Raw genomic sequence first — 20,292 nt, forward strand, 5'->3', positions numbered from 1 at the left:
CAGCTGTCTGATCTCCTCCTGCAGTTTGTGCCCACCCAGTCCTCTCCACAGCACCTGGTCTGCCTGCAGAAAGCATGTAAACACCTCATGCCTTCAGCAAGTAGGAAATGTCCCAAAGCCTCTATTTTTACCCGAGTGGAGTTGCTATGTTACAGCTGAAACAAAGAGTAATTAGCAATTCATTGAAAAGATACAAGAAAAGAAATCATACAAAGGGGAGTCCTTGCCGCTATCTCACTTTCCTGATTCTTATCTCTTACTTCCTATTTCTGGCTTTTCATTTTGGACTTTGCAGCTCAGCTTCCTTTCGGTGTTTTCCTTTGAATTTTTGCTTTGCATATAGCATTGTGCTTATGGCTTTTTGAAAAGGAGGCCTGGGAAAAGGTTGGATTGTTCAGGAATGTGTGGTAACATATTTTTAGTTTAGGGACTGTCTTTTGGAAATGAGCAGCAAGGGTCATGCATTAAATATTTTCCTATGTTTAAAGAGATATTAGTGCTTCCTCCTTATCCCTTATTTTATGCATTCAAAAGAACGGATAGCAGCAGTGGCCAGAATGCTTAAGTTAGGAAGAGTGGAGGTGAAAGTTTCTCAGTCTAAAGAGTAAAATTACCAAAGCCTATTAACCTAGTGAGGACACTGTGTCCGTATACCAGTGCAGACTAATCATGTATCAAGGAGTTTTCAGTTTCATGGGGGTTTTTAACAGGTGAGGTCAGAATTTTCAGAGGGCATAAATACAACTTCAAGACCATCCCACAGGCTGCTCTTGCTTGAGAAATAGATTATTTACAGAAGAACAGGGAGACTTGTTCTCAGAAGTATTCAGTTGGAAACACAACCCACTGATATTAGATCGTTGGTTCCCTTTAAAGCATGGAACCCAAGGGTTGAAATATTTTCTGCTTCTAGAAGGAGTGCCAGACATTATATATGGTGATGTAATTATGATGTAATCTGGCAAAACCACAATTTATGCTGTAAATTTGGAAAAAAAACCCAACTCTGATCTGATCCAGAAGGTCTTCCACCTCTGAATTATATTTATAACACAAATTATATAATGGTGGCAAATTTTCTGCTCTTGATATCTGGGGAAACTTCATTAATTCCCACAGCATCAATTTTCAAGGAAGAGTTTAGTTCAGGGGTTTACAGGATTAAACTTGTCACTGGATTAAACTTTTCACTGTAAAGGAGAGCTTAATGGGTTCAACAGGTAAAACAACAGAGAAATATTATAACCAAGGAGAGTGGCATTGGATTTATTTCACTATTTGGACAGTATGGAAGTTCATAGTATCCTTATTTCCTCCTTGATACTCATGCATAATCCAGACATTTATCTGTTCATATTGTTTTCTTCCATTACATGTATTTTTTTAATCCATTGTAATAATTTACTTTGGCTTCTAGCTCCAAGCATAGGATACAGTTTCCATCTTATTCCAAATAATATTGGCTAGTTGCTAGGGGAATGTGCTGATTCCTTTTACATTTTCTTTTCCTCACCACATCTGTGTGTAATTTTTTTATTTATCATTTCTGTAGGACATTTTTCCTGTGAGAAACTCAAATGTGAAAAGTAGCCCTTTCGGTTCTTGTTTGGTGTTTTAGGCAAGGAACATTTCATATAAATATTTACGGAAGAGGATTTTACCAGCTGGTAGTTAACTACCAGGCATAAATAAGTACATGTGTGGATGGGTCTGCACACTATGATCTGTTATTTGTTATCTGAGTGAGCAAGCAGGTATGAGTTTGAAGTGCAGCTGTGAATTAACTTCAGGGTGAGCCTTCCTGCTGCAGACAGTGAAGTCTCATGCACCAAGTGTGCAAAGCTTTTTTTTTTTTTTTTTTTTTTTGGCTATTTCACCCTTAGGAACAGATGAGGCCTGGGTATTGAGAGGGTTACTGGCCTTAGCTGTGCTCCCTGGTTCTCTGATTGAACTCAGCATGTCTGTCCCGGTGAGGGGCTGCCCAGTGGGATTCACACTGGCCCTCAGCCCCACAGGTTACAGCCTGACTTATTACTATAAACCAATGTCAATTTTAGTTGATGCTATGCCAGCAGACATGGGCAGTGGTTTACATTATTCTGCTGACCTGAGAACTATGGAAGAAATATTGGTGGTTGGTTTTTTGTTTGTTTGTTTGGGTTTGTGTGGTTGGTGGTTTTTTTGTTTGTTTGTTTGTTTGTTTGGTTTTTTGTATGTGTGTGTGTGTGCGTGTTTTTTTTAAACCGGACTTTTGCAGTATTTTAGTTGCGATGGGGTCAGCAGTAGGGCATCAACTTCTAATTGATCTGCTCATTATAACCTTAAAATCCTGTTCCTCCTCTGGTTTAGCTGCAATTTTCATTTCCATCTTAGAAGTACTCTTTTCACTTCTTAGAGGATAGTTGCTTTGTATTTTGAAGATAAAGCTGTCTACTACTAATTGAGTTAATTTCTGTCAGCTCATGCTTACCAATAATACTTCCTTGGTTTATATGAGACCTCAATCTAACACTTTAGGTTTTTTACCTTTTTTTAACATTCACTTTTGACATACCAGGCCAGTTCCTCTCTCCCCTCCCCAAAGAGTACCTTATCCAAATGCAACACACAGTATGCTGATTTTCCCCACCTTCACAAGCAGAAGAGTTAAGAATTTTGGTCTTGGGTTTATCAATTCACATTTTCATTCATGAAGAAAAGGCTTTCCTTCTCTCCTGTATTTCTAGTCTAGTCCATTTTATTTGGCAGCCTACTGGCAGTGTCCTAAACCCACTTGAGACCCACTTGAGGATTCCCAAGTGACAATCTGGGCATACACAGTACAGTTTGCTTTGGTTCCCATTAATTTCACTGGCAACAACTTTTGGTATTCAGAGGTTTATTTATGGCTAACTTTATTCCCTTCTTCCTTTCCTGTAGATTTTTTTAGTGCAGAAATTTTCGTCTCTCCAGTGGCTCATCAGTGTCACTGGACTCCACTTATTTGCTGTTTCTTGTCAAGGCTCTGGCAGGATAAATAAAGTCTAAGAGGAGAGACAGGAGAAACTGAGATTTGTTTTCTATTTATTTACATTGATTTCATTGGAGAGCAACATCAGAGCATCGCATAGAGTTTGTCAGAATAGAAGTGGTGGAAGAGAAGGAGAATCGGCCCCCTGGATCTCTGTTAAGCTGTGCAGACAGTGCTGATGATGGATGGGGATTTTCCCTTTGGTTGTGAAGTTGGGGCAGCTCATTGCTCTTTCTCCTGAACTTCCTGTGGGAGATCCCAAAAAATGATGGGGTTTTTTTGACCACATTTTAGTCCTTGCAGTAATCTTTGAGGGAAATGTTTAATTCACTTCCACTTAAATACTGATTAAAAAGTACTGTTTTCAATGCAGAAAAAAAACCTACTGAAAAATCTGAGCTTGGCTATTAAATGACATGATCTCATTTAATTCCCCGTAATAACTGTCCACATCCCCTAAAACAGTATGGCAAAGATTTATTCTATTAAAGATTATTCTTTCTGCAGTAAGATGATTCAGTGTGATTTTCTTCTGGCCATGCAAGCTGTGATAGCAAGGCAGAGCTCTCCTGTCAGCAGTGTGCCCAGCGTCAGAGCAATCCCTGTCCTGCAGGAAGGTATGCAACCTCCTCGGGGTTGATTGTTTTTTTACCTTTTTTTTTTTTTTTTTTTTTTTTACTCTTGGCAGACGTCCTTGAGCATTTGAAACGGATGTGAGAGAGTTTTTAGTCCTCATGCAAAACAACCAACTAAACATAACAGATTACATCAGCTCAGGCTTTTCAATTCCTGGATGGCAGCAGAGTGCTAATCCAACCTTCATCCTGGATTTCATAAACTGAAACAAGGGAGGCTGGCAGGAGCAGCGCTGCCGGATTGAGGAAGCTGACGACGGTGCAGCATGTGGGCAACACACTTTATAAAGCTCATAAACTTGTAGGCTGATGTGTGCAGCTACCACTTTGGATTCTGTACCGCTGCTTCCCTCGGCAAGAAGCACCAGCAGGCTGAGCACTGAGACCTGCTCTCTGGGATGGAGCATTTACTCCTGCAAGACATGAAGGGCTTCCTGTTCCTCACACTCCTCCTGATGCCTGTGCACGCTGGAGCTGCTTGGAGTGCGAAATACGCAGTAGATTGCCCCGATCCCTGTGACAGTAACGCATGCAAAAGCACCGCGCGCTGTAAGCGGACGGTGCTGGATGACTGTGGCTGCTGCAGAGTGTGTGCAGCTGCTCTGGGGGAGACTTGCTATCGTACTGTCTCGGGTATGGATGGTGTCAAGTGTGGTCCTGGGCTGAAGTGCCAGTTTTACACTGAGGAGGATGACTTTGGTGATGAATTTGGTATCTGCAAAGGTAATGATATTCACTTTGTATGCATCCGCTGTGGCGGTTTGACAGCACCATACATGAAGAATTTGTCTCTTGCTTGAAAGGTCTAAAATGGGATTTTTACAGCTCATGCCTTAGCCAAGAAAAAAGGGGGAAAAAATACCTGCAGTCATTAGAAGGCATTACATGTAATGGGGCAGGTTTATTAATGTGACAATATTGTTTACACCTGTGGACATGTGTGAGGAAATACAGATGGAGCGTGCTTAGAGATGAGATTTTTGACTTGGGCTTGAGGGACGCAGGCACTAGTCCTGTTCTTTCTTTTGATTTGGTGGGTGGCTTTCTATAAATTATAAAGGCTTTAATCTTGCAAGTCCAACCTTGTCCCAGGGTCCCTGTTGCAGCTGCACACTCCTGGGGGTGAGGCTCCCTCTGGCACTGCTGGCTGCCTGCCCAGGAACCAGGTGCTCACTCTGGGGTCTGGGGGATGGAGAAAGCAGCACTGCCTGAGTGCCTGGAGACTTTGTCCTGTTTAATTTAGTCCTGCCTTTGAGGTGCTCAGTCATCCTAGGGGTGTAGTCAGCAGAGGCAAACAGAAACCCTCCCGCCTGAAAGATGACAATAACAGAACAGAAGCTGACTGTGAGATGAGCAGCCAGGCACTGCTTTCAGTTTATTCTAGGTATGTTGCATGCTGATCTCTTTATAATCACATTTTTCATTTAGGAGCTATTCTCTCTCTATTTAAACAGGGGAATCTTTAAAAGGTGACAAGGTATTATATTCGTAAGAAGTTGGGTGAATTAAAAAAAAAAAATTAAAAAAAAGAGTTTGCAAAGCATGAATGAAGTGGGCTTTGCTGCGTTTGTGCACCACTTCAGTAAGTAGATACATATAAGCCTTAAAATAGCTTCCTTAAATGTGGGAATATCTTGGCAGTTAAATATCATGAGCATTAATAGACTCAGTTAAAATAATGACTGAGGGCCTGATGCTGAAAAAATCACTTAGGCTGATTCACATACAGCACACACTTATTTACCTTATTTAAAATAAACTCGTGCATGGTTGAATGTGAAACCCAAAATAGTACTTTATTGCAAAAGAGTAGAACTTACACATAAAGGCCATATCTTTGGTGCACTCACCAAGGAAGTATTTTACTGAGATAATTGACTGATCTCCAGTTCATTAAAAATTACCGCAGTGCAAGATACTGCCTATAATTCCATTAACAATTGTTTTGAACTAGTGTGTACTTTTCACTTTCCTCATAGGCGTTTCTTTGCAATAGCACTCTTTGAATGGGAAAAAAAGAAATATTATGGGACTTGAGGTCTGAATCCCCACAGCTGAATCTTGGATGCTCTGTAGAAAATGCAAAGTAAAATGTTCGGGGTTTTTTCACAATCAGTCAGTAGAAAAACTAATTTCAATAAAGCCATCTCTTGACTTAAAATTGTAGATTGGTGTTTAAAGCTTCTATTCCCCATATATTTATTTCAACTAAATTTTATAAATGTAATTTTAAGTTCTTTTTCTTTCTTCATCTCAGCTCTGAGATAGCACAACCTCTCTCTGGGACCAGATACTGTTATTTTATCTATCCATTTGCAGCTATGATACCAGGTCACTCACTCATTTTAACAACTTTCACATTTGTGATAATTGACAGATGCAGGATGGTTAAATTCTCTCTGGCTTCCTGTTTCCAATTTATATTCAAGTTATGGAAAAAAAAATCTGAACTCTCTGTTCTTCAATTTCTTATTTCTAAAATGGGCAGTATATATTCCAGAACAATATTTCGGGATACTTTCATTATTAGAAGGGTGCATCATATTCTTATCAATAGAAGCATCATTATGGCCGGAACCCAAATACTTTTTGGCACCCTTGCTTCTATTAAACCACTGAGAGCTACCTGCAATTTATTTAGGAACAGGATCCTGTTGAACTAAAACTCTCTAAAAGAAAATACTCAGATCTCAGTTTCATGAAATCTGAAGAGCTGCATCAATTCCAAAATTATTCCACACAGAGCAAAGTGCTTTGGGCTCAGACTTGTTTCTGTGTTGTTGTGCACAGCTTTGCATCTCACCTCTCCAGGCTGAGCACCTGCAGCGGGCAGATTGATGCTCCATGTAGTGCGTGCTCTTTGCTTTTCTCCCAGGAAGGTTGTGTACACAAGAACAGTTTTACTCAGGCGGGTTTTTGTTTTATGGGGACAAGCAGCAGATCCAAGAGTGTCCTTCTTGGGAAGGGGAGTGTGCTGAGGCCTTGTTAGATTCTTGATGCCGGAGTGACTCACTGTGCAGTCCCATGCAGGGAACTGGTTGATGTTCTAGGGCTTTTCATTTATAAGAGCATATCCATTTGATACACAGAGAATTGTAAAATGTTGGCTACACCACAGTGCATTAGCTTGATTTTCATATTGCCTAGGCTGTATGGCAAAGCTAAAAGTTTGCTTTCATTTGAGAGGAGACTGGACAAACCGAAAAGGGAAATTTTATTGTGGGGTGCTATTTGCACAGAAACTATGTATGGATCAGGAGGTCCCATAGCTAAAAAGGAGAGACAAAATGAGGAGAGAGGTATAACTTGTGCTTACCATGGTCACTTTTAAAAAGTATTTTGTGGAAGCCTGGGGTAGGTGGTTTCTTGGTCCGGCCCTGAATAATAATTCACCTGCTCTTAGGAGGTGAATCAGAGATTCTCCAGACCTTGCCATTTAAGGTGACCTTGTACCTCAGGTTGGCAAAGAGAATCTGAACATAAAGGTCTTTCTCCTGGGATATCTCAAACCTCTCCTGGGAATGATCACTTGTTTGTGTGTCTGGAAAGAACATGTTAGCCATGGATTTTCCCAGTCTCCATCTCTTTAGCAATGGTTTTGGGAAGTTACCCTGTTCAATAGCTAGGCAGAGGAAGACAAGGGCAGCAGCCCCTAGCTCAAACCCTCTGGGAAGTTATATGACCCAGCATGTGATATGTGTCAGCTATGGGATAGGGCAAATCCCCTGTATGTGACTTAATTTTCTTTGGAAAACGTTTATTCCCATCCTAGGAGCTGCTTGGTAGTGCTCCTCCACAAGCTTGCTCAGGCATGTGAGGTTTGAATCGGGGCATTCTGTGACCAGATGCAGCATATCAGGGCGTTGCCTTAGTGCCAGAGATCCCTTCAGAGCACGCTCACTCTTTAGGTTTCAGATGCAGGTGAGCTGACTGGCATGGGAAGGCAGAACTTTGCTGTCTGAGGAAGTGTTGGGTGGGAGGCTACCCCCCAGCAGGTGGAGGGTGAGTTTGCTGGATAGCTCCTCAGGGTCAGGCTGCATCCCCCACCCAGACTGCTGGCCCTGGCCTCAGCAGCCCTGCGCCAGCATCAGATTGCAGCTCTAAATCTCAACAGTCACGAAAGTCAGATAATACCATAGTGAACCACACAGGGAATTCAGGGAATTTCTGGAGTCATCTTCCTTTCTAAATTCAATGCCAGTCCTTCAAGTAAATTTTCTGTAATGGCATACTTACATATTCATATTGCCTTTAACTAAGACAATTTAAAATAAGAGTGCATTTAAATCTAAGGGTGTTTCAGAGAAGAATTACCAATAGCACTTTGTAAATAAGTTACAGGAAATGAAATTGTGTATGTAAAGTGCATCAAGGTTTGCTAACACCAGAAAACACTCATATAAAAACAGTCAGTATGCTGAAATTCTGTAGCTAAGGTTTTCCCTTTCAAGCAGACCAGTTATTAAGACAGCATCTGACTTGGATCACTGAGAACTGCTTTGCTATATATTTTTTTCCAGAGTGTCCCTACGGTAGCTATGGAATGGAATGCAGGAAAACCTGCAACTGTCCTTCTGGCATCTGTGACAGAGTAACAGGGAAGTGTTTGAAGTTCCCATTTTTTCAACTGTCTGCTTCAAAGCCTCCAAATCGACGAAAAATATCTCCACACACAGGTAAGACTTTGTGGGACAGTTGATTTTAGCAGAAAACCCCTTGCACATGGTCTACCATCACTCTGTGTGTGAGGGGTGAGTGCTTTGGTGGAGCTGTGCAAACCATTAACCACACAACGTGGGTTTATTTTTCTTATTGGCAGCTTCCTTAACATGCTGCTGCCAGTGAGAAATTGGATGAGCTGACACATGGTAGAAACACTTTGAAATACTTTGTATCTGTGGCCTGTGCTAGAAGCACATCGCCTGCGCAGTGAGAGGCTGTGTTAGGGTTTGCGTCAGTCAGTTCAGAATTTCACTACCTTGCATTTACTACTGTTAGCTAATACATTATAAAAACAACTTCCCCCCCTCCCTGCCAAAGGACAGAGCTTGATATATTTTTATTTGTTGGTGAATGGTTTAATTAAATGTTTTATTGTGGTCACTTTCACAGTGTCTCCGGAATAAACTAATTCCTTTACATTTATGTCTGAAGCTTGTAATAGATCTGTCCAAAATTAAAAAGTGCGAAGGAAAGATCACTGAAGCAAACATCCTCATTATTTTGGCACCCTCAGGGGTGGGATTAAAATTTTTCTCCTATTTTCCCACCTGATGATACTGAGGTATGCTTGACTGAATGATGTTTACTCTAAATATAAACACAAATAAATAAACCCATACAAATGTGCAGAAGCCAAAAAAGGGGAAAAAAAAAAAAAAAAAAAGAAAAAAAAGAAAAAAAAAAAGGGCAGAGATTTAATCCTAGGCCTACTGGGATTTTTTAAATAGAGTTTCACCTAAAGGTCTTTGTATTTCATTTCTTCTCCAACAGCAGTTTGTGTACAATTTTTAATTTTCTTCTGTTATATTAAGCAGTATGGAGTTTGATGTCTTGATACAAGATTTATCTTTCTCCTATTCTCTACTTAGAGAAAGTTAGATTGAAGAAAACTTCTGCAGCTTACACTTACATCACATTTAAGATTATCTCCAAAAAAACCCAAACCCCAACTTCTTACAAGAGCAATCAGCCCTGATATTTTCATATTTTTCTACATGATTGTGCTCTCTGCCCTTCCTTGCTCTATTTTTATCTGAGGGTGCCAAAATAATGAGGAGGTTTGCTTTTTTCAGTATCTAGCCTGTATTCCAAACCCTACCAGACAGCCTTTTTGCATCAGTTCCTCCTCTGCTTTTCTCTTCCCCACTTGCCTTTGGTCACAAACTTTCTGCTGCCTCACTGTTTAACTGCTTGATTCAGCCCAGACAGTTTGAGATATTCACTGCCTGGGAACAAACAGTGTTTTTTCACCCTTTCAAAAGTTTCCCAACGACTTCTGTCCTCAGAGGCCTGTCACTGTTAGCAGACCAGGGACACTACGAGTAGCACTCCATGGGGAAGTCACAAAGTGGTCTTCAGAAGAAGCTGCAGCATCTAAGTAATCTTCAGCAAATTAAAACAGCTGTAAATGCTTTTGTGTTTTAAACAGGCAAGTTTCTGACCCATATATATTTTATGAAGACCCCTATGCCTACATATGCCCCAACAAATTTAAAGGTGTCAGAGCATGGTCCTGTGCATTGCAATTTGACTTCTTTCACTGTCAGGCAGTAGGGCAGTGGACAGAACACTGTCCTAGGCCAGCTAGCTGTGCCAAACTACCTCACTTACGGCTCAGGAATGAGCCTCAGCCAGGGACAGTTTCCAGTTGACAAACTGAATATCTTTTACCTATTTTTGGAGAGTAAGAGAGTTTATCAGCATGCACCAGGCTATTCTGTGCCAGCTGGCCTCAGTCAGAGAATAGCTGCAGGGGAGTTTAATTTACTGCTGTAGTTATTATGTGTTGCTTGGTCCCATGTCCCACTGAGTGAATGTTACAGTCAGAACTGGAAACTGAAGTCAAATCATCAGCCTTATGCTTAAACTATTAGAAAACAGATACGACATGCCTTATTTTGGTGGAAATTTTGCAACCAGGTAATTGGCAGTAATTTAGTGAGTTTTCTCTAAACCTGTCAGTTAAGCATTTTCCAAAGTATTCCTAAAACTAGGGACGTTATTGCAGGACAATATTTTAAAGCTCTCACATTCATGAAATCTACTTCTTTTTTTTTTTTTTTTTTTTTTTTTTTTTTTTTTTTTTTTTTTTTTTTCCCCAGACAATGACATGGCATCAGGGGACGGAAATTCTGTGAAAGAGGAATTCGTTAAAGAGAAAGTTATTCGCTCTCCAGTAATGAAATGGCTAAATCCTCGCTGATATTTACTTACACTTGTAAGACTTTCAAATGAACGCATTTCTAACAGATTATTGAATATGCAACAACACACTTTAAGAACAAAGTAAATCTATAATGTATGAATATGTAATCTCTGAAGCTCAAATGTGACCTGTTTTTAATGAGGAAAATGTTTACTTAAAAATAGACTGTACAGTGTATATGACTTTTGATATTTGTTTTGATAAGTATCTGAACAGAGAAATGTATTGTGGCTTTTTGAATGTATGGTAATACTGAAAACCCAACATGATCATTTAAATAATGCCAGAGGCTGATCTTGCCAGCCTGAGGCTGGAAAAGCTCTCACTGAATGAAGGGGACAGTTTGGGTGAGTAGTACTATTGATGTGGAACCATCATGAAAGAAACACACATAAACTAGAGCTCAGATGGAGGGAACACCCCTATTCAATAACAATAATAACGAAAAAAGGACAACAGCGTAAATTAAATAAACCTACGTTAGTTGTTAACAGTTTTCTAGGTTTTGGAAATTTGGTGACAATTCATCAGAGATAAATATGCCTTTCTTCAGAGAGAAAACACCGGGCATTTCTGTTTATACATTGTGAAAAACTTAGGTAAGACACTGCAGACATATATTGTATTTAGCTGAATTTCTGAAGTAAAATTTTGTACAGAGAAACAGCAGATTGGTAAATTCTACCGATTTGTAGAAGGGGATCTGAAACAAAAAAAGCTGCTTATCATTATTTAAATATGTATGTTTCTATAAACCAGCTAGTTGGTGCCATTAAAGCAATATCTGCGTTTCTTTGGGAGGAGTGGTAAGAGGCCAGCAAAGGGACCTTCATGCTTTCCATCTTCACTGCTGGCTATAGCCCAGATGTGACTCACAGGGAGTTTATTTGATCCAGGGAAGACTTAGACCCTCAGTAAGTGGTAGTGCAGCCCCAGACTACAGTATTTTGGTACCCAGTCCTTTGCTTCTCAGTTGCGCGAGCAAGCAGTCCCATTTTAGGCAGGAGAAAAACTTACACATGTTAGAGTGTTGCAGGAATGGGCAGTCCCTCATTCAGTCTAAGATGGAGGATATATGTCTGAGTCAAAATCACCACTGAGAAGGGCTTGCTAATATGTCTGAAAACAACCCCTTCCACAGATAATGAAAACTGGCCTTGCTGTGTCAGAGATGGCAGGTGGATGCCATGAGTTCAGCAACAGCCTTGTAACACAGAACACTCTCATTGGAAGCGTGGCTTGATTTTACCATTTCCTTTGAAATCAGCCTGGGCTTTGACAATGACTGCAGAGAAAGAGGGAGAACAGAGTACAGCAGCCAGAGCTTAGTTCAGGATCTGAAAGCATTCTTTTAAAACTATGAACAAAAGAAAGTCTAATGCCCTTAAAGAGATCCAGAGTCAACATCTGTGAAAGCAGGATGCTTTCACCTGGGAAAGCAGACATGAATCATGCTGATCTGCAACAAGAGGATAATGACAGCAGAAGACATTCAAGTGTCGGGATGCAAATGCAGGTTCTCTTGCCATGATAATTAGAGACATACAGACACAAATGTCAAATTAGCATAATACCGCATTTTAACCTGTATTGAATGTTAGGGTCTGAGAGGGAATAATGTTATCTTGGGCTATTTACTAGCAAGTGAATTGATTCTAATCTACTGATATCAAAAGTGGTTTTTTTTGATTTCAGTGAGAGCAGGATCAAACCCATGGTCTCCCAGCAGACTGATGAGAACTATTTAAAGAATGTAGTAAATATTGCATACATTATTAATATTTTGCAAGTGTCATAAATGACATTATGAGTTTTTGAATGTAAATCTAATAAGCCAGTTGGTTTTAAAGAATGTAATATTATTATTGTTCAATAAAAAAAAACAACAACTGAAACCATCAATGTCTGTTGTGTCTATCCATTAATGACAGAGTAAGCCTGCTGGTGATAGCACAGCCATGTATGCTTTTGCTCTCAAATCCACAGAAAAAGTTTCCCAATGCCTGCATCTATTTCAGTAAATTGCTGGGACTGTTCATGATTGCAGAAAATGAGTGGTGTCCCACGCAGAGAAATATTTGTGTCCACCATTCTAACCACTTTCATCTTCAAAACAAGATGTCTGGATCCTAGCTGCCTACTTGGAACAGCGTACTTGGGCAATCCCAGTACAGAAGGGAGTTAAAAGTTGTCTTTTCTTGTTGACCTGGCCATCACCATGTCAGGGATTATTTAGCTCTGGAGAGGAGCCTGCACCTCCTTGATACTCTTCCATTTATCGTAAAGGAGTTGTGCATTGTGCATGCACAGCTGGCAAGTCAGGAGAAAGGAGGAGATGGAGAGGCATGCCTTGTAAACACTTTTGGATGATCTTTTTTCTTTTTCATCAAATTTATTAAATGCTTTTGCATCTCTTGAGCTGCTTCAGTGATAGTTGCACACAGAATACATTTCAGGATGCAACTACAGTAGTTCATCCTATTATTTTATTCTTCATGCATTGAAATATTTGTTGTTACCAGTGACAATGGGACTATACCAGGATAATAAATAATGCAAATGATCATACAGCTATAAAATAGTGTAATTGTTTAGGCTGGAAAAGACCTTTAAAATAATTTTAGTCCAACAGTTAATCTGACACTGCAAAATCCACTACTGCTCTGAAGTAAAGACTGTGAGTTGGTTCATCACAGAACTAGGATTTAGTTTGTTTTTAGTGGGGTCATATATCACTTCCAGCATGAACATGTTTGGCAAATAGACCTCATCTCTGGAAGGTAGCTGTTACCTTCTCAGCTGCTGAACTGTAAGCTATGTAACATAGCAATGACTCTCATTTTTTATCTGATGTGTGATGACATTAATAAGAACGGTGCTTTAATGCAGTTTGCATTACAGTCTGTATTATAGGGTGTTGCAGACATCATTACAGTTCAAACAATATATAATAAAATGTTTTAGAATGTCTGAAATACACAGAATAGAGATGCCCAAAATATATTCAGATGTATTTCACCTACAATTCAAATAATTTGTAAGAAACATATTTCCAGTGTAGATCAACTTTTAATGAAAAACAACCTTATCAACATCAACTCTGAGAAATGTCTAATATGTGATTTCATTATATAAAACATTCACACTTGTATTGTGAGATCTATCACTGCCTAATCACTATAGTGTGATAACCAATATGAATTTGCTGCTCTGCTGACCAATTAGGACACAGATATTGGAGCAAACATATCAAAGTAAATATTTTTAATTAAAATATATTTATTATCACCTCTGTACATGGTTGCTATCTATTTAAATGAACTGTCAGGTCACAGCAGCACTTTGAAAATATTTCCTGACACCTGGAAAATTAGTAAATATTTCCTGCTCTTGTTCTGTCTGCCAAAAATAGGAATTTTACAAATTGGACAGTTAACTTCACAGACATCACGGTCTTCACTTTGGCCAGTCTTAGTGTGGTTTTCACTAGGGTTTGTGAGCATCCAGGGAAACTGGGGCTGACAAACTGGGGTGTTGAGCCTTTTCTCCTCTTCCAAAAGTGGCACCACTATCTATCTTCTGGGTGGCTGGAGACCATGCACAACTCAACTACTTGGCTTAATTATTTCAGGATGAGTGAGTTCAGCAATCAAATACATATTAAAATATTAAGACGTCCAAATGCTGAAGCATTCCTCCCCCACTCCTTTGCAGCAGCTGCCGGTGACCCCAGTACACGTGCTGAGTGTCTCAGTCATGAGTGGGTGGTTGTGTGGCACCCACACCTGGGGAGCCTGGTTTTTCTGCAGGCACCAGTGAGGTTCCAGCCACAGTCCTGGCAGCCCCATGTCCCCTGAGCTGGCTTCCTGCTGCCACAAAATGCTCTGTGTAAACAAACAAACTTGTGTTTGGATGAAGAAAAAGACAGAGATTTCCTTAACTTTATTAGTACATGCTGCTCCTAATCCTCCCTGATCCTCTTCCATTCACTGTGCTTCCGAAGTGATTGCACCTCGGATTTATGTGCTTGCTCCCTCCTTACTCTTGGAAGCCATCAAGTGAAAACTCAACTGAAATTAAGGGCAACAGTTGATTATGTATGAGCTTATCTTCACTATTCTAAGGAGACACAGACTAATTTTTCAAAAAATGACGCGATGCAGTTTTTCTGTTCTGCAAACACAGAGACTAGCTAAAGTGGGGTGGTTTTTTCTGTGGTTTTTTTTTTTTTTTTTTTTTTTTTTTTTTTTAATAAATTGGAACAATTGAAACCCTATGAACATTACTTTCTTTCTCACAAGAGAAACATCTATTTTTGAAGAACAAATAATGGATTGGAATGCCATTGAAATCCAAACACAATATTAGTATGTTCCTGAAAAAAAAAGGTACAATGCTGGGGGAGAATGCACCAGAGCCCTTGCAGCTGTGTCACACTTTCCTGTTTGTTATTTTTAGTTTTCCATTCCTGCTCTTTATTTTGGGCTTTGCTTTGCTTCCTATGTAGCTTCCCCTTAACTCCTGTATCGTTCTGTCTTACATATTTCAGGCATTTGGCACGCGCTCTTTTTTTTTTTTTTTTCCTTCTTCAAAGGAAACCCAAGCAATGTTGTCCAGTTTCAGGAAGTCATGTTTCTCTTGGCATTGGCTGAGTTCTTGGTTTTCTAAAAGCATTTAGGAAATTTACATAGCTAGTTTTCAGCTTTTAACATACTCAGGCTTCATAAGCATAAGGAAAGAGCAGTGCACAAAGCAAGCTCATGCCTCTTCTGTAGGCAAATAATGTCCTGATCTTTCCACCTGGGAAGCCACCACTACCCAGTCTCACCTTAACTTCCCAGCCTGGCATTTAATTAAAAAAAGGAACATAAGTGGGCTCTGGGGAAACAATGTATCATAAAGAGGTTTTGTGTCTTCCCCCCCCCCCCCCCCCCCGCCCCCCCCTTTGTTAAAATATTGAAGTATGTGTAATCTTGTAGACATGAGTAACTTACCTACAGAACAGAGGATGTGTTCACCTGTTAAAGATGTACCACAAATTTTGTGAAATGACTGAATGCTTTGCCAGCAGCCTAGGACCTATCTACAAATAATTAATTAGGAATGACATCTGATGTTTAAGAACACACAAATATTTTTGTGGATTTTTTTTTTTTTTTTTTTTTTTTTTAACCCAACAATAAACTCTGCAGGGGAATGCACTTCCTTGCATATGGGCACTCAGACTCAGAAATCAGCTGCTATGTGCTTAGTCTCAGAGACAGTGTTAAAAAGCCCAAAGTAAATCCTTTAGCACATTGAAACAGATGTCATGATTTCTTGGGACTTCGCTCCCACCTGAGGCTGTGAGTTTGGGGCTGGCAATATTGACACTCCAACCGAAAGTACTAAACCAAACACAGTGAACAGCAAAGTATCCGTTTCCCTTCCCAAATTCTCTCACTTCTCTACACAGTCTGTTCAAACTGCTGAAATTTGGCTGTGGCCAAGTCAAGGAACAACCTCTGGCTTCCCCTGGCCAGTATGAGGGCTGGCACTGCCATCCACAACACTTTGCCACCACCACAACTGGCTTAAAGCAACCAATAAAGCAATGTTTGATGAAAACTACGCACAAATGCCCTGGGCATTAATTAATAAGGTTGGCATAAATTATCTTAAATAATTTTCAAGGCTTTACCAATAATTACTAGGATACCAGCTACCCACCAAAGATGCTCTGTCAGTCCCTTCCACAACTGGAGAATGGAGAGAAAATACAACAAAAGACTCCTGAGTAAAGGACAGGGGGAGATCTCTCACTGAATACAGCCATAGGCAAGCCAGATTTGATGTGGGGAAGTTATTAGAATTAATTACCAATAAAAAATCAGAACAGGAAAATTAAATATAAAACAAATATTAAAAAACCCACTTTGTCGCCATCTCTCTCTCCTTCCTGGGTGGTGCCTCCTCTCTGCAGTGTGCAGGGAGAAAGGGAGTGGAAGTTACGCTCAGTTCATCACAAGTAGTTCCTGCCACTGCTTAGGGAGAGGAGTTCTTTCCCTGCTCCAGTGTGGGGTCCTCCAGTGTGGAGTCCCTCCTGTGGGAGAGACAGTTCTTCATGAACTTCTTCAGCCTGAGTCCTTCCCATGGGCTACAGTTCCTCAGGAACTACTCCAGCGTGGGTCCCTTTCCCCAGTGTGCAGTGCTTCAGGCACAACCTGCTCCAGCGTGGGTTACCTGCAGGGTCACAAGTCCTACCTGGAAACCTGCTCCAGCAAGGGCTCCTCTCTCCATGGGTTGGCAGGTCCCTGCCGGGACTCTGCTCCAGCACAGGCTTCCTACAGGGTCACAGCTGTCTCTCAGGCATCTGACTGCTCCAGCCTGGGTGTCCTCCAGGGGCTGCAGGTGGATCTCTGCATCCCCAGGCACCTCCATGGGCTGCAGGGGCACAGCTGCCTCACCATGGTCTGCACCATGGGCAGCAGGGGAACCTCAGCTCTGGAGCCTGGAGCACCTCCTGTCCCTTCTTCTGCACTGACCTTGGTGTCTGCAGGGCTGTTCCTCTCACATGTTTTCACTCTGCTCTTCTGTGAGTACAATTACATCTGCACAATAAATTTTTTCTTTCTCAAATAAGTTAATTTTTCAATATGTAAATGAGGTGTTATTATCTTCTCTGATGTGCTTAGCCTTGGCCAGTGGTGGGTCCAATCTGTGCCCAGCTGGCATTGGCTCTATCAGACACTGGAGAAGCTTCTGTCAGCTTCTCACAGGAGCCACTCTTATAGTCCCCCCACTCTACAAAACCTGGCCACACAAAAGCAATACAGCAACATGGGCTGTACCTGGGTCCAGATCTCTCCCTGGTCCTGAAGGTGTTCAAGTCTGTAGGTGGCTTTGCTTTGTCTTGGGAAAGTAACTAAGCAGATAATCATCATCTGGCAGGTCTTTTCTATTGCTCTCCAGGGTGGACATATAAAAAGTAGAAGAAGGTGAGATCAGCCTCAGCTGATTCAAATGTGCAAATACTGGGACACCTGGAACTTGATGATTTCGCATAGGAAGTAGGTGGTAGCTGATCTCAACCTTTGCACATGATAAGATAGAGTCATCATCCAGAGCTGCACTAAGAATGTAACATAAGGAGCTAGAAAAGCCATATTTGTTCAGGCTGAAAATTCTTCTAGCCCAATATGTTCTTCATAATGACCCTTAGCTCCCTAACAGCCATCAAGCTGACAGTCTTTTTCTCGGGACCTCCTTGGCATCTGGCAGCTCTTTCTAGTGACCAAGTATACAAAAACAACAAGACTGTTCTTCTGTACTTCTAACTATGCCAACAGCAGAGATAATTGCACTGTGCTGACTCATCTGAGAACAGACTTGTGGGGCAGATCCCAGTTTACAGTCACTTGAACTTGTTGTCCACCTGCAGCTTCCAGTTTCTTTTAGTCTGAAATAAGTTGAATTCTTTAACTTTTCTATTGGTTTTCTATTATATCAAGCAATTTTTTTAAGAAGCAACATCCAGCCTTAAGTCCTGGGCCCACAGAGTTCATTATCTGACTTGAGCCATGTGAGCCTCCCAGTTGTTCACAGCACGTTAGCAAATTCAGTTACGGCGTTTGCATCTGCTCTCTACATAGAGCCATAGGACGGTCTGGGGTGAAAGAAACCTTAAAGACAGTTCCAACCACCCTGCCATGGGCAGGGATGCCTTGCAGTAGACCACGTCTCTCAGAGTCCCATCCAACTTGGCCTTGTATACTTTCAGGGATGGGGCATCCACAGCTTCTCAGAGCAACTTGTCCCTGTGCCTAACCACCGCCACAGTAAAAATTTCTTCCTAGTAGCCAATCTAAAGCTACTTTGTTTCAGTTTAAAGCAGCTCACCTTTGTCCTGTCACTACATGCCCTTTAAAAAGCCTGTCTCCATCTTTCTTGTAGTTTTTCCTTCAGGTACTGGAGGGCTTTCATGCTCCCTTCATGTACTGAAAGGAGCTGCCACCACTGCCATGTTTGGGCAGACCTCAGCCAGGCACTACACCCTACTCCCACCCCAGTTCCCTGGATGCCTTCACAGGGTGGTAAGTATGAAACAGCCCTTTCCAATCACTTACATTTAAACAACTTTTTAAAAATCTTTTTTTCACCCCCACCCTGTTCCTTAGGCTCTTAACTTTCCAGTAGTCTCAGTAATGGAAGGAGGAGATCAGACTTAAAGGTCTGTTGAAAGGTTGCATTTCAGGGCCAGGCTGTACTGCTGCAACCACACGTGACAAAGCAGTGGCAGGAATTAGCAGGAGAGGAGAGGCCGAAGACCTTATTTCTCCAATTAAGCCTGAGCCTATAATCAGCTCACTGGCCATACACTGTCCTCTTTTACCGTACACTGGATAAGATTTCTTTCTCAGGACACCTAATTTTCTAATTGCCAAAAATAACTCTCTTTGCTGAGTGATGTGAATTACCTGGGTCCACGTGTAAGTTCCTGACTGTTCCATGTGCTTTTATGCTGCAAAAGACTGATCTATAAAAGCTCTAGAATGGCTCACTTCTTTATTTTTGTTTTTCAGCATTTGAATGGAGAGACCAGTTCTTATCTTTGTGACATTTTTCCCCTTGTTATATTGAGACAAGGAGATGAAGAACTAAAGAGCAGTAAAGAAAGGTGAGAAGCATAGCATGTCATATTCAGGGATTTGTTTGTTTTACCAGGACATGAAGAACTTCTGTATTACAAGTGGAACTTGGGAAAAAAAATGGATACAATACATCATATATCTAAACCAACATCTTATTTTTAGGTAGCATCTGCCATGTTCCTTTTCTGTTTGGGTCTGTAGAGCTCAAAAACTTGTGAGCCAATCCTGCTTCTAACAAGGGAAATAATAAAGAATTTTGTGATTGGAAAATAAAAGGAGCCATAGTATGCCTGCACAGTATGAAATTATGCAGGAAAGTATGAAACTTCATATGCTGTTTAATAGCAGAGCAGGAGTCACTGCAAGAAAAACAAGGGTTAAGCATTTAATGGACAGAAATGCCATTGCATTCATCTGTATTTATTTGTGTTTATTAGTTGGATATTCTTTACTTTCCTGCATGCATGTGAAACCCTGTACTGAACTTTCCCGATTTTTCATCCATCTCTGCTCTCTGGAATGCTTTGGATTTGCAGCCAGGTCTTTGTTGTGAGTAAGGAGTAAGGTCTGTCCATTATCTTGTGCAGGGGAAAGAGCTAGTGTTCTTTTTAATGAATCAAAATATGTGTACTCTATTTAAAAAACACAATATATCCTCACTCCCTGTAAACAATCTGACCTTCAGGTGGAATGCAGCCAGAGGGGCTATAAATAGCACCCTTAGTAAGAGAGGAGACAGAAGCATTGAGAATTCAGCTGGCAGTACTCGCATGGAGAAACAGCAGATGAGCTACCTATAGATTTTGTGCTCTGAAAAGATGCAATGTTTGTAGGAACTTAGCTGAATCTGTGATATACAGGAATATTTTTCTCCTGCGAACAACAACAGGGAACTCTGTGTATTACAAGAACTTTTTGCCACTATGTGTTGCTTCCTCCACTGTTCTGCAAGTATCCTGCTGTCCTTAGTGTGCTCCCATGGTCACACTCACAGACGAAAAGGCACTCTAACCTGAAGACAGCAAGTAGAGGGAAGAGGAGGCCAGGGCTCCCACCCAGGACCCCACTGGTACTCTGTGCCAAAGCAAG

General features: G+C 40.9%; 1 protein-coding gene across 1 annotated transcript; it reads left to right on the top strand.

The window, feature by feature from the left end:
- The first annotated feature begins 3,777 nt into the window (after positions 1 to 3,777).
- On the top strand, positions 3,778 to 12,466 carry ESM1 (endothelial cell specific molecule 1). The gene is made up of 3 exons (XM_040090246.2): positions 3,778 to 4,368; positions 8,166 to 8,321; positions 10,470 to 12,466. Exons 1-3 carry the CDS (start codon positions 4,044 to 4,046, stop codon positions 10,568 to 10,570), a joined length of 582 nt encoding a protein of 193 aa, XP_039946180.1. The 5' UTR covers positions 3,778 to 4,043; the 3' UTR covers positions 10,571 to 12,466.
- Positions 12,467 to 20,292: the final 7,826 nt, after the last annotated feature.

The sequence above is a fragment of the Hirundo rustica genome, chromosome Z, assembly GCF_015227805.2.
Source record: "Hirundo rustica isolate bHirRus1 chromosome Z, bHirRus1.pri.v3, whole genome shotgun sequence".
Classification (NCBI taxonomy): domain Eukaryota; kingdom Metazoa; phylum Chordata; class Aves; order Passeriformes; family Hirundinidae; genus Hirundo; species Hirundo rustica.